General features: G+C 43.0%; 2 protein-coding genes across 4 annotated transcripts; one reads left to right on the top strand and one right to left on the bottom strand.

Moving 5' to 3' along the window:
* Positions 1-265: 265 nt before the first annotated feature.
* Positions 266-8,764, bottom strand: Unc50 (unc-50 inner nuclear membrane RNA binding protein). Of its 3 annotated transcripts, none has more exons than XM_034521883.2 (6): positions 8,621-8,764; positions 7,317-7,600; positions 5,958-6,078; positions 1,939-2,078; positions 1,759-1,860; positions 266-557 (listed from the first exon to the last, which is right to left on the bottom strand). In XM_034521883.2, exons 2-6 carry the CDS (start codon positions 7,594-7,596, stop codon positions 421-423), a joined length of 780 nt encoding a protein of 259 aa, XP_034377774.1. In that variant the 5' UTR covers positions 7,597-7,600; positions 8,621-8,764; the 3' UTR covers positions 266-420. The 3 variants fall into 3 exon arrangements, with proteins under 3 accessions (XP_034377774.1, XP_034377773.1, XP_034377772.1); XM_034521882.2 differs by having other exon boundaries at positions 8,534-8,738; XM_034521881.2 differs by having other exon boundaries at positions 8,476-8,738.
* A 53-nt stretch (positions 8,765-8,817) lies between these two features.
* On the top strand, positions 8,818-21,495 carry Coa5 (cytochrome c oxidase assembly factor 5). The gene is made up of 3 exons (XM_034521482.2): positions 8,818-9,016; positions 10,457-10,540; positions 17,887-21,495. The coding sequence occupies exons 1-3, from the start codon at positions 8,918-8,920 to the stop codon at positions 17,926-17,928; spliced, it is 225 nt and encodes a 74-aa protein (XP_034377373.1). The 5' UTR covers positions 8,818-8,917; the 3' UTR covers positions 17,929-21,495.
* Positions 21,496-22,184: the final 689 nt, after the last annotated feature.

Here is a 22,184-nt window from a genome sequence, read left to right on the forward strand (position 1 = left end):
TTCCAGGACAGCCAGGGCTATATAGAGAAAAACCAAAGAAAAAAAAATGTCCCTCTGGGGACTGTGCTTTGTATTTAATTACAGCACCTGTGTGAGCCATACTGCTTGCTAAAGTTTTCGAAGGTGAGTCTGTGTAAATGGTCCTTAAAAATGGGACAGAGACGCTATATACATTTTGCTAATAAGATGGTCTGTGTGATCCACCACTCACTACTGTACCCTTGATATTTTATATATACAGCTTCAAATGAAAAACAATTACAGCTTTAGTTTAAAAATATTTATTAGAAATGTACATTTATTTTCAAGGAATGGTCTAGACAAGTGTTAATATCACCTTGAATTTGTAAAACTTTACATCTTGAGTCTATTTACAGATTTACAAGAATTCATCCCAACACCAGTTTAGCTAGGATGCTGTCACTTCACTCTGTACTTGTAGAAGGAACACAGCGCGTGGGTAAAGTTCCATCCCAGTGCCAGCGACAGCCCATACAGCACAATGAGAGGTGCAAATGGATAGAGCAGGATCACTGTATTTTTCAAGAATGGCAGTGCTGGAAAAGAAACAGGGCCAGGGCTGACAGCTATACATGGGGGAAGCAAGCTCCTTCCAACACTGGGCCAGAGGAGGAGCACACCTGCATAGGTCCATGACGTTGCTTTCACATCTATAGCTACATCTCATTAGGCAACCTGAGCAGAGGGGATGAACAGAACACTCCTATCTAGACAAAGGCCCCAGGACTCCACCTTCCTGTGTCAGCATGCACGGTAATGGATCTGTCTATTATACTATCACTATGTGTTTTCATACTGATAGCACGTGGGACAAAATCACTTTTAGCCATCTGAGTGTTTCCACTACAAAAAGCAACACCTCAGTTTGAGGAAGAACTAAGGCAGGATACTGTAAACACTTAAGCTTCTTGTTTACTGTTTCCTTAGTGCCCAAAGCATTTTTCTCACTCAACAGTTCTGAGGCAGAACATCCAAAAGTCCACTAAGAACCAGCACTTTGGTGCCATGGGTTATACTTTCAAGCTACATGAAAATTCATTAGAAAGAAAACTCTAATACTCCAACCAGGCAAATGGAAGGTTAAGTGACCCCTGGGAAACTGGTCATGGGGGGAAGGACAGTCAGAGTTGTTCATAGTAAAGTCCCAGTCATCCAAGGGGGGTGGGGGGGGGAGAAAGCTGAACGTTCTCTGGATGGTTCTGTGAGATCTGAAGATCTCTGGACTTTAGCGACAGGGACTTAGGGGTGCTAAATACAGGACCTTGCACACAGCAGGCAGGGTTTCTACTGAGTCAGAGTCCTGGTTTGAGATCATCTCTTAAATGAACAGCCTAAGACTATCTTCATATTAGGACACATAACCTAGAAGATTTAGCAGTAAGTTTGCAAATATGACCTGGGATCAGCCCCTAGGAAATGTTTGTAACTACTTCAGTGCCCATAACCATGGGACCATGCTTTTCCTCTACCCTATGGTTAATAATATGGAGCCTGAATCCATGTAACACAATAATGCAGGGAGTTGAGGGCTTCTACATGTAACTTGGCAAGAATGAGTTAGCATGGCTCCAAGTGTCACACACCACCTGTCCCACTCTACTTTTGGACAATGGGCAAGCTAAAAGGTAAGAATACTTGTGTAATTAGAAGATCTTATGAGTGAACCATAACACCTCAGGCAGTGTCTGTCAATGTCTCTGCCCGTCTCTGTTCTATTTTCAAACCACCAAAACTTACCACTGTATCCCAGGAAGGTCACATAGATATAATAGCCAACAGCAATCAACCACAAGGTATTTCCAACTAAATATCCAATAAATGTATCTGTGAGAATAACATCTGCCAGGAAAAGAAAGCATACAGTGAGTGTCCGCACACTGTAAGAACTCTGAGACCATATGAGAAACGAACACTTACGGTTGATGAAGAAGAGCTGGATAAAATGCAGAATGACAAGGAGTGGATAGAAGGCATTCAGATGCACGTCGAAGGCGTAGCCCCACTCCACATCATAGTCTTTGCTCTGGCGTTTCACCAGGTACTTGTTTGAGATGAACCTGAAGAGCAAAGTGAAAACATGTTGTGCAGTGTTCTCTCAGTCCCCAGCCTGCTGCTGCAACACCTTACTGATGTCCTAAAGATGGAGCAATGAATGAAACAGCCGCCAGTGGGAGGAGCCAGACACGGTGTATTGTAAGACAGTGAGGATGGAAACAGAGATCTGACACATGATTTTAAATCGTAATGTCTATGTAAAGGCCCAAGGCACTGATGGTGCCTGGCACAGCTTGAGACGTGTGTGCCTGTAAACAGCAAGCAAGAGAACAGGGAGTAAGGTCTCAGGGTGCCTGTGGTTACTTTGTGACTTCAACCTTATACTCATGATAAAAAAAGCCACTGTCAGATGCAAGAAATGTCTAACTGAAATGTTCTGATACGGTCTCCTTGATGGCAGACTCCACAGAGGAGGAGATGACAGTCGCCTGTGTTGCCTGTCACTAGGAGTGAGCAGCAGTGAAGGTGATGAGGTGTGCAACTCTAGTTGAAGGTGAGGATTAAGACATCTGCCATGAAGTCACAGATTCAGAGACAGCAGTCTTGCCCTGAACACATATGTGTAGGAAGGTAAGAGCTGCTATCGGCAGAGGACAGGCTGGCGGCACCAAGAGTGGTTCTGAGAACAAAGGAGAAGAGGAGTTGGGATTGGGATTAGCTATGACATATGTGTTTACTCATGGATTATGTTGTACACAAAGCCTGCAGTTCAAAGGTCCAAGGCAATATGTAGGCGTTAAAGCCTAAATGACATCACCAAAACAAGACGTCTAAACCAACCACTCAACAGAAAACCCACTGCATCAACTGCGAATACCATTAAAAAGTGAGAAAGAGAAGAAACACAGGAAAGGGGCTGCTAGTGTTAGACCCAGACAAAGTGTGTGTGTGTGTGTGTGTGTGTGTGTGTGTGTGTGTGTGTGTTCCATCGCTGCTCTGCAACCAGACCTATCAGAAAACTACAGTGTCCAGATCCTCAATGAAAGGAACAATTCTGTAAACATCTGTGGAAATTAATGTTGTTATATCACTGGATTTTAGATGGTTTTTACTATATTTATTTATGGAGGAACGTGCCAAAGTATGAAATCTGAAGACAACTTCGTGGAGTCAGTTCTACATGTGAATCCTGGGAGTTAAACTGGGCAAGTGTCTTTACCTGCTGAGCCTGTGTCACTTACATACTGAATACAGAAATCAAGGTCCAGCTGAGGTAGTTTTTGCCTCTGATTCCAGCATGTGGGTGGTGGACATTTTCTGGGCTACATAATAAGTTCTAAGCTAGCCTGGACTATAGTTAGACCCTATTTAAACAGCACAAAAAAAAAAAAAAAAAATAGATGAACAGACTAAATCAAGAAAGCACGGAGAGTATAATACACAGAGTATAATAACACTCTGCACTTAGTTATCAAATAGCCCAAACAATGGTGCTTCATTGAACAAACTGGAACTCACCAAATACTGTTTTAGCCAAGAATGTGTGCACTCAATTTACAAAATCAACGAAACAAGCCAGGCACACAAAGATGGACCCACATGTGCATATACATATACCTTAGAATAACAGGAAATGGAATCATGGTCGTCCAAAGCTAAGGATTTAGGGGTGATGGAGGTTGGACTGTGGCAATCAAAATAGAAGCAAGGTGTTCTAATGATCACAGCACAGTCAGTGCTAGCTAGCTACGATGTCCAAGGTTCCTAACACCAACAAGTTGTAAATGTTTGAGATGGAAACTCTAATTACCTTGATTTGATCATTACTCATTGTACACATAAATGATCACAGGGAACTTCATAAATTATAACATTTAAAAGCAAATAATAAAGAAACCCTAGGGAGCCTGAAGTTGCATTCCCCACAAGTCCTCTGTGTGACCACCGCCCTCCTGCTCAAAGGTCTTCTGTGTGACCACCGCCCTCCTGCTCACAGGTCCTCTGTGTGACCACTGCCCTCCTGCTCACAGGTCCTCTGTGTGACCACCGCCCTCCTGCTCACAGGTCCTCTGTGTGACCACTGCCCTCCTGCTCATCTCTGCACATCCCTTAAACCAACAGAACAGACAGTGGTTCCTGAAGAACTTCAAGGCAACTGACTGGTTTCTTCCCCACCTCCATGTTGGACACATCTCAGGCCAGACTGTTGTGTTTCCAGTCCTCACCCTCCCTCTGCTCACCTCTGCAGTAAGCATCCCACCAGCCCCTGACTTGGCATGGCCAACGAGGAATGCTTCTGCAGCACTTCCCACAGTCTCCCAAGCCTGTTAACCACGGGAAGCTCTGAACCCTTCTCTCCTCACCCTATTATCGCCACACCATCCTGGGCCTCCCCTCTCTCACTTGAGCCCCTGCCTGGACCAGGCATCCCCACTTTTCTACACTTCACTGCCACACTGAGGACTTACCAACAGTGAAATCTGACTTTATTTTGCTCTTAGCTTCCTAGCTCTCCATTTCTCTTCTGCCCTCCAACCCACACTTGCAGATATGAACATAAAAGCTCATTTTTTCCCCTGATTCTATCAAGCCTATTTTCTAAGTCTCGTTTCCTCAAAGTCATTAGTGTTCCCTGTCCTTAGGCCTAGCATGCTGCTGCACGTAAGCATGTCTCTACAACTGGACATCTGTAAACAGGAACCAAGTGTCCATAGCTCCCTAAAACATGGTCTTGTGCTGGTTCCTATGGCACTTTGGAGATGTTTGGGGTGGGGTTGGGAGTAGGGGTATGTCACTGTTTCTACTTCCAGTTCCTCACAGTTCATGATACTGGTATTCTCACAAAGAACACAGTAAGCTAGTTCCTACTTGATCCAACTATAGGGGACAAAAGCCACATCAGCTGCAGGCCTTGCTCCATGGCCATCCAGGTCACTGTACTCACAGCAGACACTTTGAACAACTTTTTGGAAGTTTACATATGTCCCCCATGGGCAGCTTGACAATGAGTGTTTGATTTATATCATCAATATTAATTTTAGGCTAGATTTTAGAAATTTAGACCAATGACACACAGTAGTTTGTATTAACTATCCAGTACCCACAGAACCTGTACTTTATTAGTCAAAAGTTACAAAGGAAAATAAAAGGCTGGTCTCATCAAGTTATAGCCTTAGCATTTTTGTTTAAAATAGCAATACTACCTTATCTAGGTACCAAAGCTCTACCAGCCCGCTACCCTAAACCATCTATGAAACAACTCCACTTTACAAAGGAAGACCACACATATGCCTGATGGCATGTGGACCTGTCTGAGACTATTGCATTTTCTCTTTTTCCTGCTCAGTTCTTATCCTTGATGAAGCCACTTGTTACATCACCACCCTTTGCCCAGGAAGCCAAGCACACAGGAGCATTCTGTGAGAGAAGTGATATGCTGAACACCAGATCTCTAGCCTACATCCAACTACAGTTGCTCACTCAACCACAGACAGAAGTAGGCTGAGGGCCTTTGAAGACCTCTAGATGTGCTTTCTTCTCAGCATAGAGGAGCCACGCTGAAAACTCCTTTCAAACACACTTGACTTAAGTAAAACTCCAAAGGATAACCTTCTAGATCTAAATGGATCTAAACACTACCAAAGCACTTATGCATCTGGAAATGGTACCCACTGACAAATGTAGAAAAAGAAGCTAACCAGATGCAAGCAGAATCATACATATTATGAAAAAATCAGAATTTAGCAGGGTATAACCATTCTGGGATTTGCTACAATGACAGTAAGCACCCATTAAAGTATTTTCTGACCGAGTACAGACACAGGAATCAAGTTACAATAATCCTGGCAGTCAATCTAATCACTTCAGCTACTCTATCTTGGGCTAAATTTTCACTAGCTATGAGGCTTAACAGCATATAAGAAACCACTTTAGGTACTTACCACATTAAAGTTGATATCAGAAGGCCAACACCTACACAATCTATGAACACAACCCACAGGAGCAGCTTTATTGTCTCAAAAAATCCCATGTCCAGCACAAAGCCAAATCCTATGGTGGACACTGAAATAAAGAGTTACAAGATTCACTGCTAGGCTCTTGGGCACAAGACAGTCCCTGACTCCCATATGCCCACATGTAGTAGAGGTGGTAGACAACGAAGAAAATCCTCAAGACAAGGTACGTGCAACTGATGTTGAAATAAATGCCACCTCTGAATGCAGTAAAGGAACAGGACTCATGGACTAGTTCACCAGGACACAGGGCACTCAGAACACTGGTGCGGATGGCACTCAACTTACTCTTAAGTCTAGTTAAATGTGAAAAGCACATACATACTTCCATATCCTATAGCTGACTGGAACTGTTGATGTATTCCAGCTGATGTACTGGAGAACTTAATGGTTCTTTTCAAGTTCAATCAGTACTTTCAGAACTCTTACAAAAAAGGCTGGAGGTGTAGCTCTGTGGTAGAGCACTTGCTTGGTATATTTAGGTCTCTGGTTTCTATTCCTGGTCCTACCAACCCCTGCCCCTCATCCTGCCAAAAATAAAAAGACGACAACCTCCCAGCCTCACAGATTTGCCTTATTAAGAAATATAATTCCCATCCTATTCCCATCCTAACATTTCTTGGCACACACTTGGATTTGGTTCTTACTAGTTTTTTTTTTTTTTTTTAAAGTCAGCCAGTGTGGCAGAACACGCCTGTAATGTCAGCACTAAGAGGCTGAATTAAGAGCATCCCCAGTGGCAGGCCAGCCTGGCCTACACATCTAGAAGCTGTCTCAAAAGAGAAGGAATAAACCAACTATGGGAGGAATTCTATTTCTTTCTTTCTTTCTTTCTTTCTTTCTTTCTTTCTTCTTTTTTTTAAAAAGACTTATTTATATGTGAGTACACTGCCATTCTTTTCAGACACACCTGAAGAGGTCATCAGATCTCATTACAGATGGTTGTGAGCCACCATGTGGTTGCTGGGAATTGAACTCAGGGCCTCCGAAAGAGTAGTCAGTGCCCTTAACGGCTGAGCCATCTCTCCACCTTCCCTTCCCTTACTACTGCACAGCCCAGCACAGTAGCATGTGTTTACTCTGGCATGTGTTACAGCCAGGACTAGGAAGAACACTACCTTTTTTCTTGCTAGCTTTTTAACGTTTTAGAAAACACAAAAACAAACCCTACAGCTTTACACACCCCAAGATTCTGACCCATTATACATTATCACAAAAGATCAAGTTTCCTTTGAAACCCTCAATTTGTTTTTCAGCTATACTGCTTGTAAACTGAGACACACTTACCGCAGAGCCAGATACTTAAGAGGACCAAGAAGGCAGGGTCATCTCTGGCCCACTGATCCTTTGTTTGCTTCCGGTAGTGAAAGTTTCTATAAACCCTCTGAGGGGAGGTGAACAGGTAGAGCATCTGCCATGCAGCAAACTCAAAGTCCATCTGCCGAAATCGAAAAAGCCTTCTGAGGTACTTGTAGCGTTTTGCCCCAGCTGTGTGCCTTGCTGCATCCCTGGAATTTAATACTCCATTCCCGTGCATCGAAGAACTCAAAGAAGTACTTGGTAGCATCTTCCTAGATGGAATGAAAACATTTCTCTTAAAGGTAATGTTAGATGTAATATTTGGCTACTAGCAACTCCTCTTCAGAGCTATGACGCTTTCTCCTGCCACCTTCTGAAAGGATTAGGGGTCAGAAGCAATGGAGTTGGTTCTGGGGCTTCTCTAGGGGCTGGCCATGTGCTAATGCCATTTGAGGCAGTAACACGTTCTCCTGCACCATCTGAAGCCACTTGAGTCCATGGTTTCCTAGCCTTCAACTCAATCAAGCCTTTGACAGCTGTAGTAGCTCACTACCGATAATGGAGACCAAGGAAAAAACAGCATAGGGATATGCAATGGCCTCCTCATGGACATGGGACAATGACTGGAACTCTGGCTCAAAAAAAAAATTTCCATGTTTTTAATGACCAAGATTTAAAACAAAAAAAAGTTTAAGCTAAAAGCAAAGTTATTGAAAAGGTAAGATACACAGCTTATTTGTAACAAGTCCGTCAGCGATGGCCAGAAAGCTCCCGGTTATTCAGGATGTGACAATAAAAACGAAGCAAATTCCACTCCTTGATGGTTTTACTCCTTAGAATAGCTGGGTAGGAGGAGTAACAGTGCGGAAGGTCCAGTCCAACTAGTTGGTTGCCTGTTGGTCACCGCCCAGCCAGCCTACCAGCACACCGAGGCGCTCCGCCCCGCCACGCCCCGCCAGCAGGTCTCTATTACCCCAAGCCTCTGTCAACTAAAAATACAAACGGCCCAGTGACAGCTGAGTTAAGAATAAGCAACGACAAGGTTTCAGGGTGTGTGTGTCTGTGCAAAATTCCAGTTCTGCTTAGAATAAAAAAAAAATGGCTCTAATCCTGCAATTTCAACGTAAACGGGCGTCTTTGGTTTTACCCAGTAGCTCCACGGAGGGCCTAGGACTCGAGCTGCCGGGCGCCGGCTAGTCCCTCACCCGGCCGCTGAGACGCCAGGTCGCGAGCTGACAGTGGAAACGGCTGTCGGCACGAACGCCACCCTGCGAACACAGAGCAGGCCGCACCTGAAGGCCCGCGAGGCCTCGCCCCGGTTCCAGGACTACCTCCACCTTCACCCGGCAGCCGAGCCCAGCCGCCGCTGGGGCCACTTCCCTTACCGCTACGTAGCCCGCACTTGCGGCGCTCTGTATTTGCGTCACGGACACACACTTCCGCCACGCATGCGCATACCCTGCGGAGTCGGCCGGAAGTTGAAGATTTCTCCCACCTCTAGCTTGTCAGTGGGTGTGCCCACGCCCTTTCGGGCGGTCCGGGGTGACCGAAGGCCCTGATCTGGCGTGGCGAGGGCGGCGGGCCCCGCCATGCCCCGGTATTATGAAGACAAGCCGGAGGGCGGTGCGTGCTCGGGCGTGAAGGAGGACCTGGGTGTATGTCTGCTGCAGTCGGCCTGTGTGCTTCAGGTAGCTGATCCGGGTGGCAGAGCTCAGCCAAGAATGGCTCCATGTTGGCCTGCCAGGGAGGTCACGTCGAGGGTAGAGGTCGCGCGTCCGCTCCCGACTTAGGACAGGTCTCTTGAGCTCTCATCCCCAGTCCTCACTGGTGTTAAATGGGAGATAACTTACTACCCACCTAAGGATTTTGTAAACATTCAGCCATCTCAGTTCAAGAAGCGATTCCCGAGTGCTGGCACTCGCCACCAGAGACTCCCACTCTAAGGGAAGCTGCTGAGGCCTGTGCCTGCGCCGCATGGCTACTTGATCTGTGGTAGAGATTTTTGGTTTCTTGGCTTCTAGAATATGGAAGTATCTTATGGTGTGCTGTAGTTTCTCTCTGCCGATCTTTAACCCATCTTAAACCTACAGCATTGCATTCTGGGAGGAATTCAACATAAGCCTTTATACTATGCGCTGCCGTGGGAAACAGTCGAGGATCGATAGGGGCTCAGAGAAACTTAGGGTATGAACTCTCAGATAGTAACATCTGTACCTTCCAGTGGGGGATAGTGAGGAGAAAGAGGAGTGGGGAAAAGGCTCAGAACTATCTCAAAAATAGACTTCTTAAGGTGTTATGACTCTTGGGAAGCCAGAAAAGTTGAAACTGCCAGAGGGAACTCAACAGGGTTTTCCCGCTACTGACCTTGATCCCGAAAGAGCAAGCCCTCTTGCCCACTGACCCATCTCTCTAGCCCCTCTACCTTATTATTTGAGACAGAGCATGCCAGTGAACCTGATTGGCTAGACTAACGAGATCTGCTAGTCTCTACTACTCAGTTCTGGGATTAAAGGCTCCTGGCACCATGCCCAGCTCTTTATGTGAGTGCTGAACTGGAGCTGTCATGCACAGCAAGTACTTTATTTAGCCATTTTTCCAGCCCCCCCATTAATATTTATATACAGAATTTAGTATCAACACTAAAAGGTCCTTATTTTAATGCATCCAATTCATGGTTCTCATCTATAGGAAGGCATATATAAACATTAATGATGTGTTGTAAAAATCTTAGGCTCTGGGCGCTGGAAAGATAGACGGCTCAGTGGTTAAGAGCACTTGTTGCTCTTACAGAGAACCAGGATTTGGGCCTAGCAGCCATATGGTGGTGCACAATCATCTATACCTTCAGTTCCAGGATCTGGTAGCCTCTTTTGACCTCCATGGGCACCAGGTCTGTACGTGGTCCATGTTTGTAAATGCAGGCTTATAAAATTAAATTTAAAAAGACTCAAAGTACTTAATTATTTGATAATCTTTACATTTGTTTTTCTTTAACCACAAAGTTAATAAAAGGAATTTAAAATTTACTTAAATCAACTTGAAAAAAAAAGAACTACTTTCAGAAGAACAGTTGTCTTGTGCTTTGTGGGACAATTTTTCAGATATTCATACTGGTTTGTATATCACAGGAAGGAAAATCCCCACGGCAGTGTTTGAAGGAAGGCTACTGCAGAGCTTTGCAGTATTCATTTTTTGAGTGTAAAAGATCAATGGTAAGTGATGAACCATTTTGAAAGCTTATGTCAACTCTACATAGAATTAAATGTGAATGATTTAACAATCATAAGTTGGTTGTACTGATATGGTTTGGATAATGGTGTAGGGACTCCAGTGATGAACAGAGGGCAGCATACCTTGTTATCCTATAGAGCAGCTGGCCCTCATGATTTCCTGAAAGCTTGAGGATGAGGTCTCAGCAAGTCTTAAGTAGGAGGAGCTGACCTCGGGGAGCATGAACTCGGGTCATTTGGAATTACTCACAAGCCTACCAGGCTGAGGACAGTATTTGCACTTCTGTCTTATATGACCAGAAGGAAGTGTCAGTGTTTGAGTTTCGGCGTTGAAGGATGGTGGCAGGAGGGCCCCAAATGACATGACTGGTGCCTGGGACTCTGTGCTGCCATTCCATGACTTGAAAGATCTACACAGTCTTTGAGATGGAAACAGGAATTTAAGGAAAAAAAGTGTGAAGAGAAATGTGAGCTTTCCTTGAAAGAAGGCACATCCATGGGTCTGAGCCTGTGTCTGCTGGCTTTGGGACTACACTGAGAGCTCACCCTCTTTGTTCATAAAGAAACAGAGGGTGCAGAAGTTCAGCATACAGCAGACTAAAACCCAGGGAGAGTGGAAGGGAGAAGCCATCTGGCAGTGCTTCGGTGTCTCCCGGGTGACAGCTCTCCACCTTTTTCCTGCCGCTTACGGCAGGTCTCCCCTGCAGCTTTCTTGTCTCCCCTTGTGTTTTGTCAACTGTGAAGTGCAAGCTTTTAGGTTTTCAAGGAATTTGAAAGTATGGTCCAAACTTTGGGAAGGCATAAAAATTAATAAAGGAATTAATGAGTTCTGCTGTGTCATCGCATGAATGACAGTAAACTGCCTGGAATCTCTCACCTAGAGCTCAGTCTGTCTGTCTTACTTTCTTCTTTCACTACCACTTTCTTTTCATTCTTCTTCTTCCTCCTCTTCCTCCTTCTCTTCCTCTTTTCTGGCTCTTGTTCCTCCTCCTCTTCTTCCTCTTCTTTTTTCTTTCTTTTTGAGATAAGGTCACACTATGTATATCTGGCTGTCCTGGAACTCACTCTGTAGACCAGGCTGGCCTCAAACTCAGAAATCGGCCTGCCTCTGCTTCCCAAATCCTGGGATTAAAGGTGTGTGCTGCCACATCTGGCAGTGTGTGACCCAGGCTGACTTGGAATTTGGGAGTCTCCTGCCTTTATCTCCTCAGTGACTCCTATGGGCACAAATTCATTCTCCTTTCTAAAACTTTTTTTTTTCATATTTTATCATACTTTATCTGTCTTCTGAGTAATTGTTTTTTTAAATAGATTCTTTTCTCATACACTATATCCTTACAGTTTTCCCTCCCCCAACTCCCAGCTCTTCCCTACCTCCCCTCCCCTCCAAATCTACTTCTTTCCTGTCTTTCATTAGGCTTCTAAGAGATAGCAACCAACATAACAAAATGAGTAAGATGAAGCAAAACTTTCCTATTGAAGTTGGACACAGCAACCCAACAGGAAGAAAAGAATCCCAGGAGCAAGCAAAAGAGCCAGGGGCCCACTCCTTCTCACAGTCAGGAATCTCCCATAACAACACTAAGCTAATAGCTAGAATCTATGTACAGAGGGCCTGGTGTAGGCCCTGTGCTGGCTGCTTCAGGCTTTGTGAGGTCATATGCACGAAGGAAACCAGAGGCAGCCTCTCTCATGATGACTGGGTAAGGCACTGATCTATGAGTAGAGCAGAAAATCATTAGAAATCATTTGTTACTATTGTTGTTGTGTGTTTTGTTTTTGCCAGTTATGTCTGATTTTATCTTAGGTCTTTGGGCTATCTAGTCTGGTTTTTGGTTACCCAAGCAGCATTGGGCATGGGTTCCTTCTTATGTAGTAGGTCTAAGTCAAATAAGATTTGGCTATTCCCACAAGTTCTGAGCCATCATCACACTAACATATTTTGCAGGCAGGACAGAATTTAGGTTGAAGGCTTTGTGGCTGGGTTGGCATCCATGTTTCTCTTTGGTAGCCTGCGGAGTACTTTTTTGCACCAGAGAGACTGGAATGGAGGGGTGAAGGCTTTATGTGAGCACCAGCTCAAATTCTCCATGTTCAGTGAGTTGTGTGGATGTTGTGTTCTGCAATGGGGGGAGGCCAGTTTTCAGTGTGTGGAGAGCAATCCTTTATCTTAGCATCATTCTGGGTTGTCTGGGGATTTCCATGGGACCCTCTTGGCCAACAACCCAATTGAATGTAACCAGACCCGCCACTGGAAGCCTTGCCTAACTAGAAGAGATGGCCAATTGGGACTCCATATCCTCCATTACTGGGAGTCCCCATTGCGATCACCTTTGTGGATTACAGGAAGTTTCCAGTACACTAGGTTTCTCCACCACCCCTCAAAGGCTCCCCCCAATTCCAGCGTCTCTTCCCTACCCTTTGTCACTTTACCTGCCTTTATTATGCCTTTATTATGTTTGGTTACGTCCCTTATATCCCTGAGCTCTCCAACACTTTTTTTTTTTTTTTTTTTTTTTTTTTTTTTTTTTTTTTTTTTGGTTTTTAGAGACAGGGTTTCTCTGTGTAGCTCTGGCTGTCCTGGAACTCACTCTGTAGACCAGGCTGGCCTCAAACTCAGCAATCCGCCTGCCTCTGCCTCCCGAGTGCTGGGATTAAAGGCGTGCGCCACCACCGCCCGGCTCTCCAACACTTTCATCAGGGGCCTTTTCATGTCTTTTTTTAATTTTTTTTCAGTTTGTTTGTATGGCAGATTACATTTACTGACTTTTGTATATTGAACCATCCCTGCATCTCTGGAATGAAGCCTACTTGATCATGGTGGATGATCTTTTTAATGTGTTCTTAGATTTGGTTTCCAAGTATTTCATTGAAAATTTTTGCATCTATAATGCATAAGGGAAATTAAATTAGTCTGTAGTTTTCTTTGTTGAATATGTGGTATCAGGGTAACTGTGACCTTAGAAAATGAATCGGGCACTATTCCTTCTGTTTCTGCATTGTGGGATAATTTGAGGAGTATTGGCAGTAACTCTTCTTTCAAAGTCTGGTAGACTTCTGTGCTAAAATCTTCTAGCCCTGGTCTCCTTCTGGTTGGAAGGGATTTAATGACTGCCTCTATTTTGCTAGGGGTTATAGGTCTATTTAAATTGCTTTTCTGATCTTAAGTAAAAAGACCTTGATTAGGGTAAATAGTACCTACTGAGAAAATTATCTATTTCTTTTAGATTTTCCAGTTTGGAGAAATGCAGGTTCTTGAAGTATGTCCTTATGATTCTCTGGACTGACTTGGTGTCCTTTGTTTGTCCCCTTTTCATTTCTGATGTTCTCTCTATCTGCCATTAGTTAGTTTGCCTAAGGGTTTGTCTATCTTGTTGATTTTCTCAAAGAACTCTGTTTCATTCTTTGTATTGTTCTCTTTGTTTCTATTTTATTAATTTCAGCCCTTAGTTTGGTTATTTCTTGGTGTCTAAGCCTCTTGGATGTGCATTTTTTGTTTAAGAGTTTTCAGGTGTGCTGTTAAGTTGCTATATGAGGTCTCTCTCTTTTAAAAAAAAAAAAATCTGGGTACTTGGTTCTGTGAACTTTTCTGTTCTCACTGCTTTTGTTTTGTTCCACATTGTTGAAGATGCTGTCTTTTTTCCAGTGTGTATTTTTGGCTTCTTTATCAAAAATCAGATGTCTATATATTTTTAAGTTTATGTCAGGGTCTTCAATTTGCTTTCATTGATTAATGTATCTGTTTTTATGCCAATACAATGCCTTGTACCAATTATGTCATTAGGTTCGGGTATACTGTGTATTCATGTCATTGAATTCTAGAAGTCTTTCTCTATTTCTGACTGGACCCATTTTTCATTCAGTAGAGAGCTGTTCAGTTTCCATGAGTTTGTAGGCTTTCTGTTGTTTGTTGTTTATATTCAGCTTTAATTTGCAGTGGTTTCATAGGAGTTATTTCAATTTTCTTGTTTCTGTTGAGACTTGATCTGTGACCAAGTATGTGGTCAAGTTTGGAGAAAGTTCTATGAGGTTCTGAGAAGAAGCTATATTCTTTGTGTTTAGGTGAAATGTTCTGTAAATCTCTGTTAGGTCCATTTTGGTTTAGCTCCAGGGTTTCTCTATTTAGTTTTTGTCTGGATGACCTGTCCATTGATGAAAGTCAGTATTGAAGTCTCCCTCTGTCAGTGTCTGAGGTTCAGTATGGGATTTAAGCAGTAATAGTGTTTCTTTTAGAAATTTGGGTGCCCTTATATTTTGGGCATAGATGTTAAGAACTGAAATATCTTAGTAGATTTTTCCTTCGAAGAGTATGTAGTGTCCTTCCTCATCTCTTTTGATTAATTTTGGTTTGAAGTCTACTTTATTAGATATTTAAATGGCTACACCAGCTTATTTCTTACGTCCATTTGCTTGGTATATCTTTTTCTAACCCTTTACCCTAAGGTAGTGTCTACCCTGGATGTTGAAGTGTGTTTCTTGGATGCAGCAGAAGTGCAGGGATCCTGTTTTCACATCCATGCCATTAGTCTGTCTTTTTATTGGGGAATTGAGACCAGTGATATTGAAAGATATCAATAACCACTGATTGTTGATTCCTGTTATTTTGCTGTTGCTATTGTTGTTTGTGGTGGTTGTGTACGTGTTTCCTGTCTTTTGGTTTTGCTGGTATGAGATTTTCTGTTTTCGTGGGTGTAGTTAACCTCCTTAGGTTGTAGTTTTCCTTCGTGTTGGGCTGGAATTGTAGATAGGAATTGTTTAAATTTGACTTTATCATGGAATATGTTATTTTCTCCATCTATGTTGCTTGAAAGTTTTGCTGGGTATAGTAGTCTGGGCTGGCATCTATGGTCTCTTAGAGTTTACAGCACATCTGTCCAGGCTCTAATGTCATTTAGAGTCTCAAGTGAGAAATGAGGTATAATTCTAATACATCTGCCTATATGTTTCTTAATCTTTTCACCTTGCAGCTTTTTAATATTCTTTTTTAGTTCTGTAAGTTTGGTGTTTTATTATGTAGTGAGGGGAGGGTTGGTTTTTTTTTCTAATTTATGAATTTATTCATTTTACATCTCAGTATCAGTCCCACATCTCCTCCCAGTACTGTCTCACACAGATTCTCCTCCCATTCTTCCCTCACCTTCTCTGAGGAGGAGGAGCCCCCCTCTGGGCATCTCCCTTCACCTGGCACATCAAGTCCCTGCAGGACTAGGTGCATCCTCTCCCACTGAGACCAAGCAGGGCAGCCCAGTTAGGGAATGGGATCCACAGGCAGACAAAAGATTAGGGACCTGAGGGGGCTTTCTTTTCTGGTATTTATTTGGTGTTCTGTTTGCTTCCTGTACCTTTATAGGCATCTCCTTTAGGTTAGTAAAATCTTCTATGATTTTGTTAAAATATTTTCTAGCCTTTGAGCTGGGATTCTTTTCCTTCCTCGATTCCTATTATTCTTAGGTTTTCACTATTCCTCAGATTTCCTGGATGTTTTGTGTTAGGATTTTTTAGATTTAACATTTGATTTGACTGATATATCCATTTCTATCATATCTTCAATGCCTGATACTCTTTCTTCTATCTCTTGTATCCTGTTGCCTTGGTAGTTCCTGTTCAAGTGCTAAATTTTTCATTTCCCGAATTCCCTCAGTTTATGTTTTCTTTGTTGCTTCTATTTCCATTGTTAGGTCTTGAAGCATTTTGTTTCCTTCAGCTGTTTGTGCTTTCCTGGATATCTTTAAGGGACTTATTCGCTTTCTCTTTAGGGACCTCTGTCATCTTTATATAGTTGGTTTTAAGGTCTTTTTCTTGTGCTTCAGCTTTGTTGGAATATTTAGGGCTTGCTGTGATGGGAATAGCTGGGCTCTAGTGGAGACATATTGCCCTGGGTGTTATTGTTTCTATGCTGGCATCTAGGCATCTGAGTTTGGGGTGATTTCTAGGTTTGTCTAGGTGCTGATTTCTGGGTTTGTCTTTGTTGGGTGAGTGTTTGTTCTGTCTGGATTTTCAGGGTGTGATGGCTGTGCTGCCTGTTCTTCTGGCCTGCTCAGCTGATGTGTTCACCTGGAGTGAGTGCCTGCTGGTGTTGGAGGTTAGAACAATGACAGATGGAGGTGGGGAGGTTAGGAGGGAAAGGTCTGTGGGATCCACAGGAGATGTGGTCAGGGAAACAGGAAGCCTGCAGCTGCTCTTCTGTTGCAGAGCTAGGGACGACCTGAGAGGTTAGGTCTAGGAGAACAAAGAGAGCTTAGAGTCTGTGGGCAGCCTCCCTGGTCTTCTGACAGGTATGATCTCTTGAGTAATTGTAATAATTTTGAATTTAAAATGTCAGTGACTTGGTGGATGTCAGGAAGAGGCAGGCCTTCCATCATGCTTTGACCCAGAACAGACAGTGGTTCTCACACTTCCTCCAGGCTGTTACCGTGAGTCTTCCAAATTTTCTCATGTTTGAAGATTGTGTTTTTGAAAACAGAGCTCAGTCAGGCCCAGTGGTACAGAACTGTGATACCAGCTATCTGAAGAGACCGAGGCAGGAGAACAGTATGTTTAAGGCCTTCTTGGGTTATAGAGTAAGTTCAAGACCAGCCTGGACAGCTTCATGAGACCCTATCAAAAAAGTATATAAAAAGGACAGAATGTAGCTCAGCGGTTGAGCTACATGTACAAGGCCTTGGATTCAATGTATTCTATAGTATAGAAAAATAGATAATTTATATATTTTTACAAAGGCTTGCAGGTGCTTTATGCTTTCCACACACAGGTGATGTTCTACTGTCAGACTCACTGATGGGGCCTGTCTCAAGAAATTCCTTCCTACAAAATTTCAGAACAGCTCTATTGACTTCAAAATTCTGCCTTACACTGGCTTCAGACTCTTCTCTCCACCTGGCCCCTAAGGAATTGGCTCCATTGTGAGGCTTAAAGAACCCAGGGTCAGCCTAAGAGGAGGGAATACAAGGATTTTTAATCCCATAATCATGTATCAATATTTCCAGTTGCTGTTTAACAATATCCAGTACATTTGAATTTACAAAGGTAGACTTGCTAGAACATGCATTGAGTATACTTGAAACAAAAATGGAAGTTAAGTTTTACAGGAAGTTCGGTCTTTGTTGGCTGGCCCTCGGTGGAAGTGGTCATTACTTTTGTTTCATTTTGTTAGCACAACTCTCTTAGCCGTGTGCTCAGTCTCGGCCTCCTGAATGCTGGCTGTAGCATTAACCACATGCTCAGCCGAGTTTTCTAGAAGCTCGTTTCTTCTTTCATAAAGTTGCTGACATCCCCCAGCTGTGTTTATTATTCCAGATGTGATTAAATGTATGTATGCTTCTTTTCAGTTGGATGCCAGATCAAGATTCAGAGGAAGAAAAGGATATTGATAACATTATGTTGAAGGCAAGATGAAAACCACCCAGGATTTTCTCTGGTCCTTAATACAAAAGAGCCAAAATGAGAAGAAGCACAGTAGCTGTCGAATCTGTTCGACCTCCGAGCCAGGTGTTCCTCCTAAGGACACCAGAGAAAATGGATCAATGCTATTTCTGAATGATTCTGCTGGGTGAAGTCATTTATAGAAGATCCATGGGACTGAACAACTATGGGCTAAGAACTTACTGTGTCTTGGGACTTGTCTAACGGAGAGATTCTGTTCAAGGATGACTCTTCAGTCAGATTATACAGTATGCGCATCCATAAGATCGGCATAGATAGTAACACAGAACCTGTTGTCAGCCTCCCACAACTTGTTTCTGTTTCTTGGTTTCAATTTTAGGCCAGCCCTCTCCTCATAAAGGGGTGGTATCTCCACATTCTCAAGATCTGGGCTCCAAAAAAGGATAGTATGAGCTGGCCCACAAATCACACCCTACTGAAGGACTCTGGTCTTTTCTGTGTCATATGCGCCTGCTCCATCCTTGGTGATCTTGTCATGTACTGTGCTGACAGCATTCAGTCACATAGGATGAGTTATGGGCCTCATCCCTAAACAGTGGAATCTGCAGCAAATGGAAAGAACAGATGTTCACTCTAGATAGCAAATGTCAGTGACATGAAGTGGCTGGGAAAGTTTAGAATCCTGATCGTTTTATTTTGACCACTTAATACAGTAGAGCGCCATCAGGACAGTAAATCTTCAGTGTGATCTTACCATTGAACAGGGAGTCATTAGAGCTTCTATATTGTTCCATAGTTCACTGGGGCTAAAGCAGTCAAGGATTGGGAAGTTTGCTTGCTGTTTAAAGTTCTTGAAGCTGTGAGGATTCCCTAGGGTGTCACTGAGGTCTGCTGTATGTGCTGCCCCCACTGGAGGTGGGAGGTAGTGCACCCTTCTGCACTATGTGCTGCCTCCACTGGGAGTGGGAGGTGCTGCACCCTTCAGTACTGCCGCCTGTGTCCCAAGCTTGGTGTCTGTGTGCAGTTTGGAGGACTGTACCTTCTATGCTAGGAAGCTCCACCACTGAGCCACATCTCCCACTAGTGCTTCAATTTCAACTGAGAGTAAAATGTGTTTATATGAAATGCCTCCATTTGAGTAGATTTAGCTTTATTTGGAGAAAGTCACATGTCTCATAATTGAACCTTGAATTATAAAGTCCCATGGAATTTAGAGTGTTCATGGAGCATGCAGCAGTCAGCACTATCTACTTCCAGAACAGTCTCATCCTTTCCACAAACCTACACTTGTTAGCACTCTGCCCTCCTTCCCTCTATTCTAGAACTGTTAGATGCGTGGAATTATATAGTCCGGTCTTTTCTGAGTTCTGTTACCAAGTTTTGCAGGTTTATTCGCGTGTAGCATCAGTCTGTAATGTAGTTCTGCTGAGTAGCAGTCCTTGGTAGACAGATGCCATGTGTTTCTCCATTGAGCAGAGGAGCTCTGAGCTGTTTCTACTTTGGGGCTTTTGATTAATGCTATGCACATCTGTGAAAAAGTTCAAAATGTTTCATTTAATACATGCCTTAGAGTAGAACTCCAGGGTCGTATTATGACAGCCTTGATTATATTTGCTACAGTGGTTTTGTCACCATTCATGTTGCCATGAGATCTAGACTCCAGCACCCCACCTGTTTATATTGCTGACATTCTGCTTGGGGTGAAGAGGCATCTAACTGGGATCTTGGTTTGCATTTCTCTAATGTCTAATAACCTGAGCACTTTTCATGTCTATGCTGCCTTTGCAGAGTGTTTATTTAGTTTACAGTCTGGCTTTCAGCTGGGCTAGTTTTTTAGTTTCCTGTAAGATTTTTCTTTTAATACAGTCAACTCATCTGTTAAAGATTAATTGGCATTTTTTTCAACTTGTGGTTTGTCCTTCTCAATCTTTTGAGTTACTCTCTGAAGCACAGTTTTTATTTTTATACATTGCCTTTATGTGTCTTAGCCCAGGCTGGCCAGAAATCCCCAAAGCCTTGAACACGGAGTAAGCATTTTCATCATTGCACTTCCCAGAAGGCACATGCCGCTGCTCTTGACTTGAGCAGTTTTCATACTGGAAAATGACAATGTGTTTTTCCTTTCAGTGTTTCCTTAAAAAACCATTCCTAACCCAAACTTACAGATGCTTATATCTTCACTGAAGAATTTTTAAATTTTACCTCTTACCTGTAGGCCTGTGCTCTCAAAATAATTTTACACACCTTTATTCATGACCATATATAAAATTAGTTAAATAAAAATAATAGACCTTAGCATGGTTAAGCATGTAGCTCCATATATATCATGTGGAGCACATTTGCAGTGCAGTGCAGTGCAGTGCGCCTGCACCACTGCATCCACCTCAGAAAATGCACAGTGTGCCCATCTCATAACTCCCAGCCACTGTCAGGTCACCCCTCTCTGCCCTGTCCTTGGTATACTCTCCTCATGGTAACCACCATTCTCTTTCCTGTTTCTGAATTTGAGTACCTTAAGTGCCTGGTACGTGTGGACTCTGTGCGTGTGAGTGTGTGTGTGAGTGTATGTGTGCGTGAAATACCATAAGGTTTGTATCAGGTATCAGAGTTTCCTTCCTTTGTAAGGACAAATAGTATTTTAGTGTATGTTGTATGTATCGTGTTACCTACTCATCCAGCCGTGGGTACCTCAGTTGTTCCCACGCTGGAGCTCCTGACTATGCTGTGAACATGTATATACAAATACCCCTAGGACCCCGCTTTCAGTCTTAGTATGCAGTAGGTTGTATGGCATAGAGTAATTCTGTTTTTATTAGTAGGCACTGCCATAGTTTCCATAGCAGCCACCCTGTTTTGTGTTCTGCCAGCAGTGCACAGAGATTAGAACTGCCTATGTCCTTGTGAATCTTACTGCTTTTTCAGTGGCCATCCTAGTAGGCGTTAAGATCTGCCAGTGCTTCTGCTTCCTAGTTCCCTGACTACTGGTGTCACGTGGTCTATATGCTTGATGGCCTTCTTTATATATCGCTTGAAGAAATCTTTTTAGGCCCTCTGCCCATTAATAGTTGAGTTGTTTACTCTGGTTGAATTTTTGGTAGTCATAGCCACAAAAGCATTGACCCACCCACCCAAGGGAGCTGACTATAGCTTGCCCTGGGAATTTTAGCTTTTTGCTCTTAGCTTTGCCCTTCGATGCATTTTGAGTTAGTCTTTGTGTGTGATGTAAGGTCTGACTTTACTCCTCACATGTGGCTGTCTAGCTTTGCATGTTGCCCTTTGGTGGGAAAACATCCCGCCATGCATGGTGGGGCTGTCTCTGAGCCCAGTCTCTGCTGTGGCTTCTGTCTGCCTTCATGCCAATGCCACTGCTTTGATTACTAGAGAATTATAATAAAAATTGGAAATCAGAAAGTGTTTGTTCTAAAATAAAAATCTGAAATCAGAAAGTGTTTGTTCTAAAATAAAAATCTGAAATCAGAAAGTGTTTGTTTTAAAATAAAAATCTGAAATCAGAAAGTGTTTGTTCTAAAATAAAAATTTGAAATCAGAAAGCATCTTTGTCTGTTGTAAGATTATTTGGGGTATATGGAACTCTTTGAGAATCTGTATTTCAGGATATATATTTTTTTTCTATCTCTAAAAAGAAAAAAGTGCTGTTGGCATTTGAATAGGGACTTCATTTAACCTCCTGAGCACCTGGGCACACTGACATCTGAACACGATGAACTCTAATCAGCAAGGTACATTTGGTATCTAATTGGTGTCTAATCACAGCAAAAATTTAAGGTTTTCAGTATATTAGATTTTCTCCTTTTTGAGTGTTTATTCCTAAGTATCTTGTTCCTTGATGATACACTTTTGTCAGCTTTTTCTTTTCTTTTTTTCCATTTTTGGGGGCAGGGAGATATGCATGTAACCACACACATGTAGAGGTCGGAGGACAATAGAAGCCAGGTCTCTCCTTTCTCACTACATAGCTCCTGGAGTCGAATTCGGGCCTTCGTGCCTGGTGACAAGCACGTACACCCACTGATCCTTGGCCCACTTTCCTAAATTTCATTTTCAGGTTTTTCTTTTGAGTGTTGGATTTAAAGTTTTCGTTATTAAATATAACCAGTACAGAGGAAAGGAGATAGAATGTTTAGTGTCATCAAACGACTATTAAGTCATGTCACCTTCATCCTGACTCTCATCTAAATGACCTGATGACATGTGCTGATCCTAGTTGACGTGATTGAGAGTT

Source organism: Arvicanthis niloticus, chromosome 17 (assembly GCF_011762505.2).
Source record: "Arvicanthis niloticus isolate mArvNil1 chromosome 17, mArvNil1.pat.X, whole genome shotgun sequence".
In the NCBI taxonomy this organism is placed as follows: Eukaryota; Metazoa; Chordata; class Mammalia; order Rodentia; family Muridae; genus Arvicanthis; species Arvicanthis niloticus.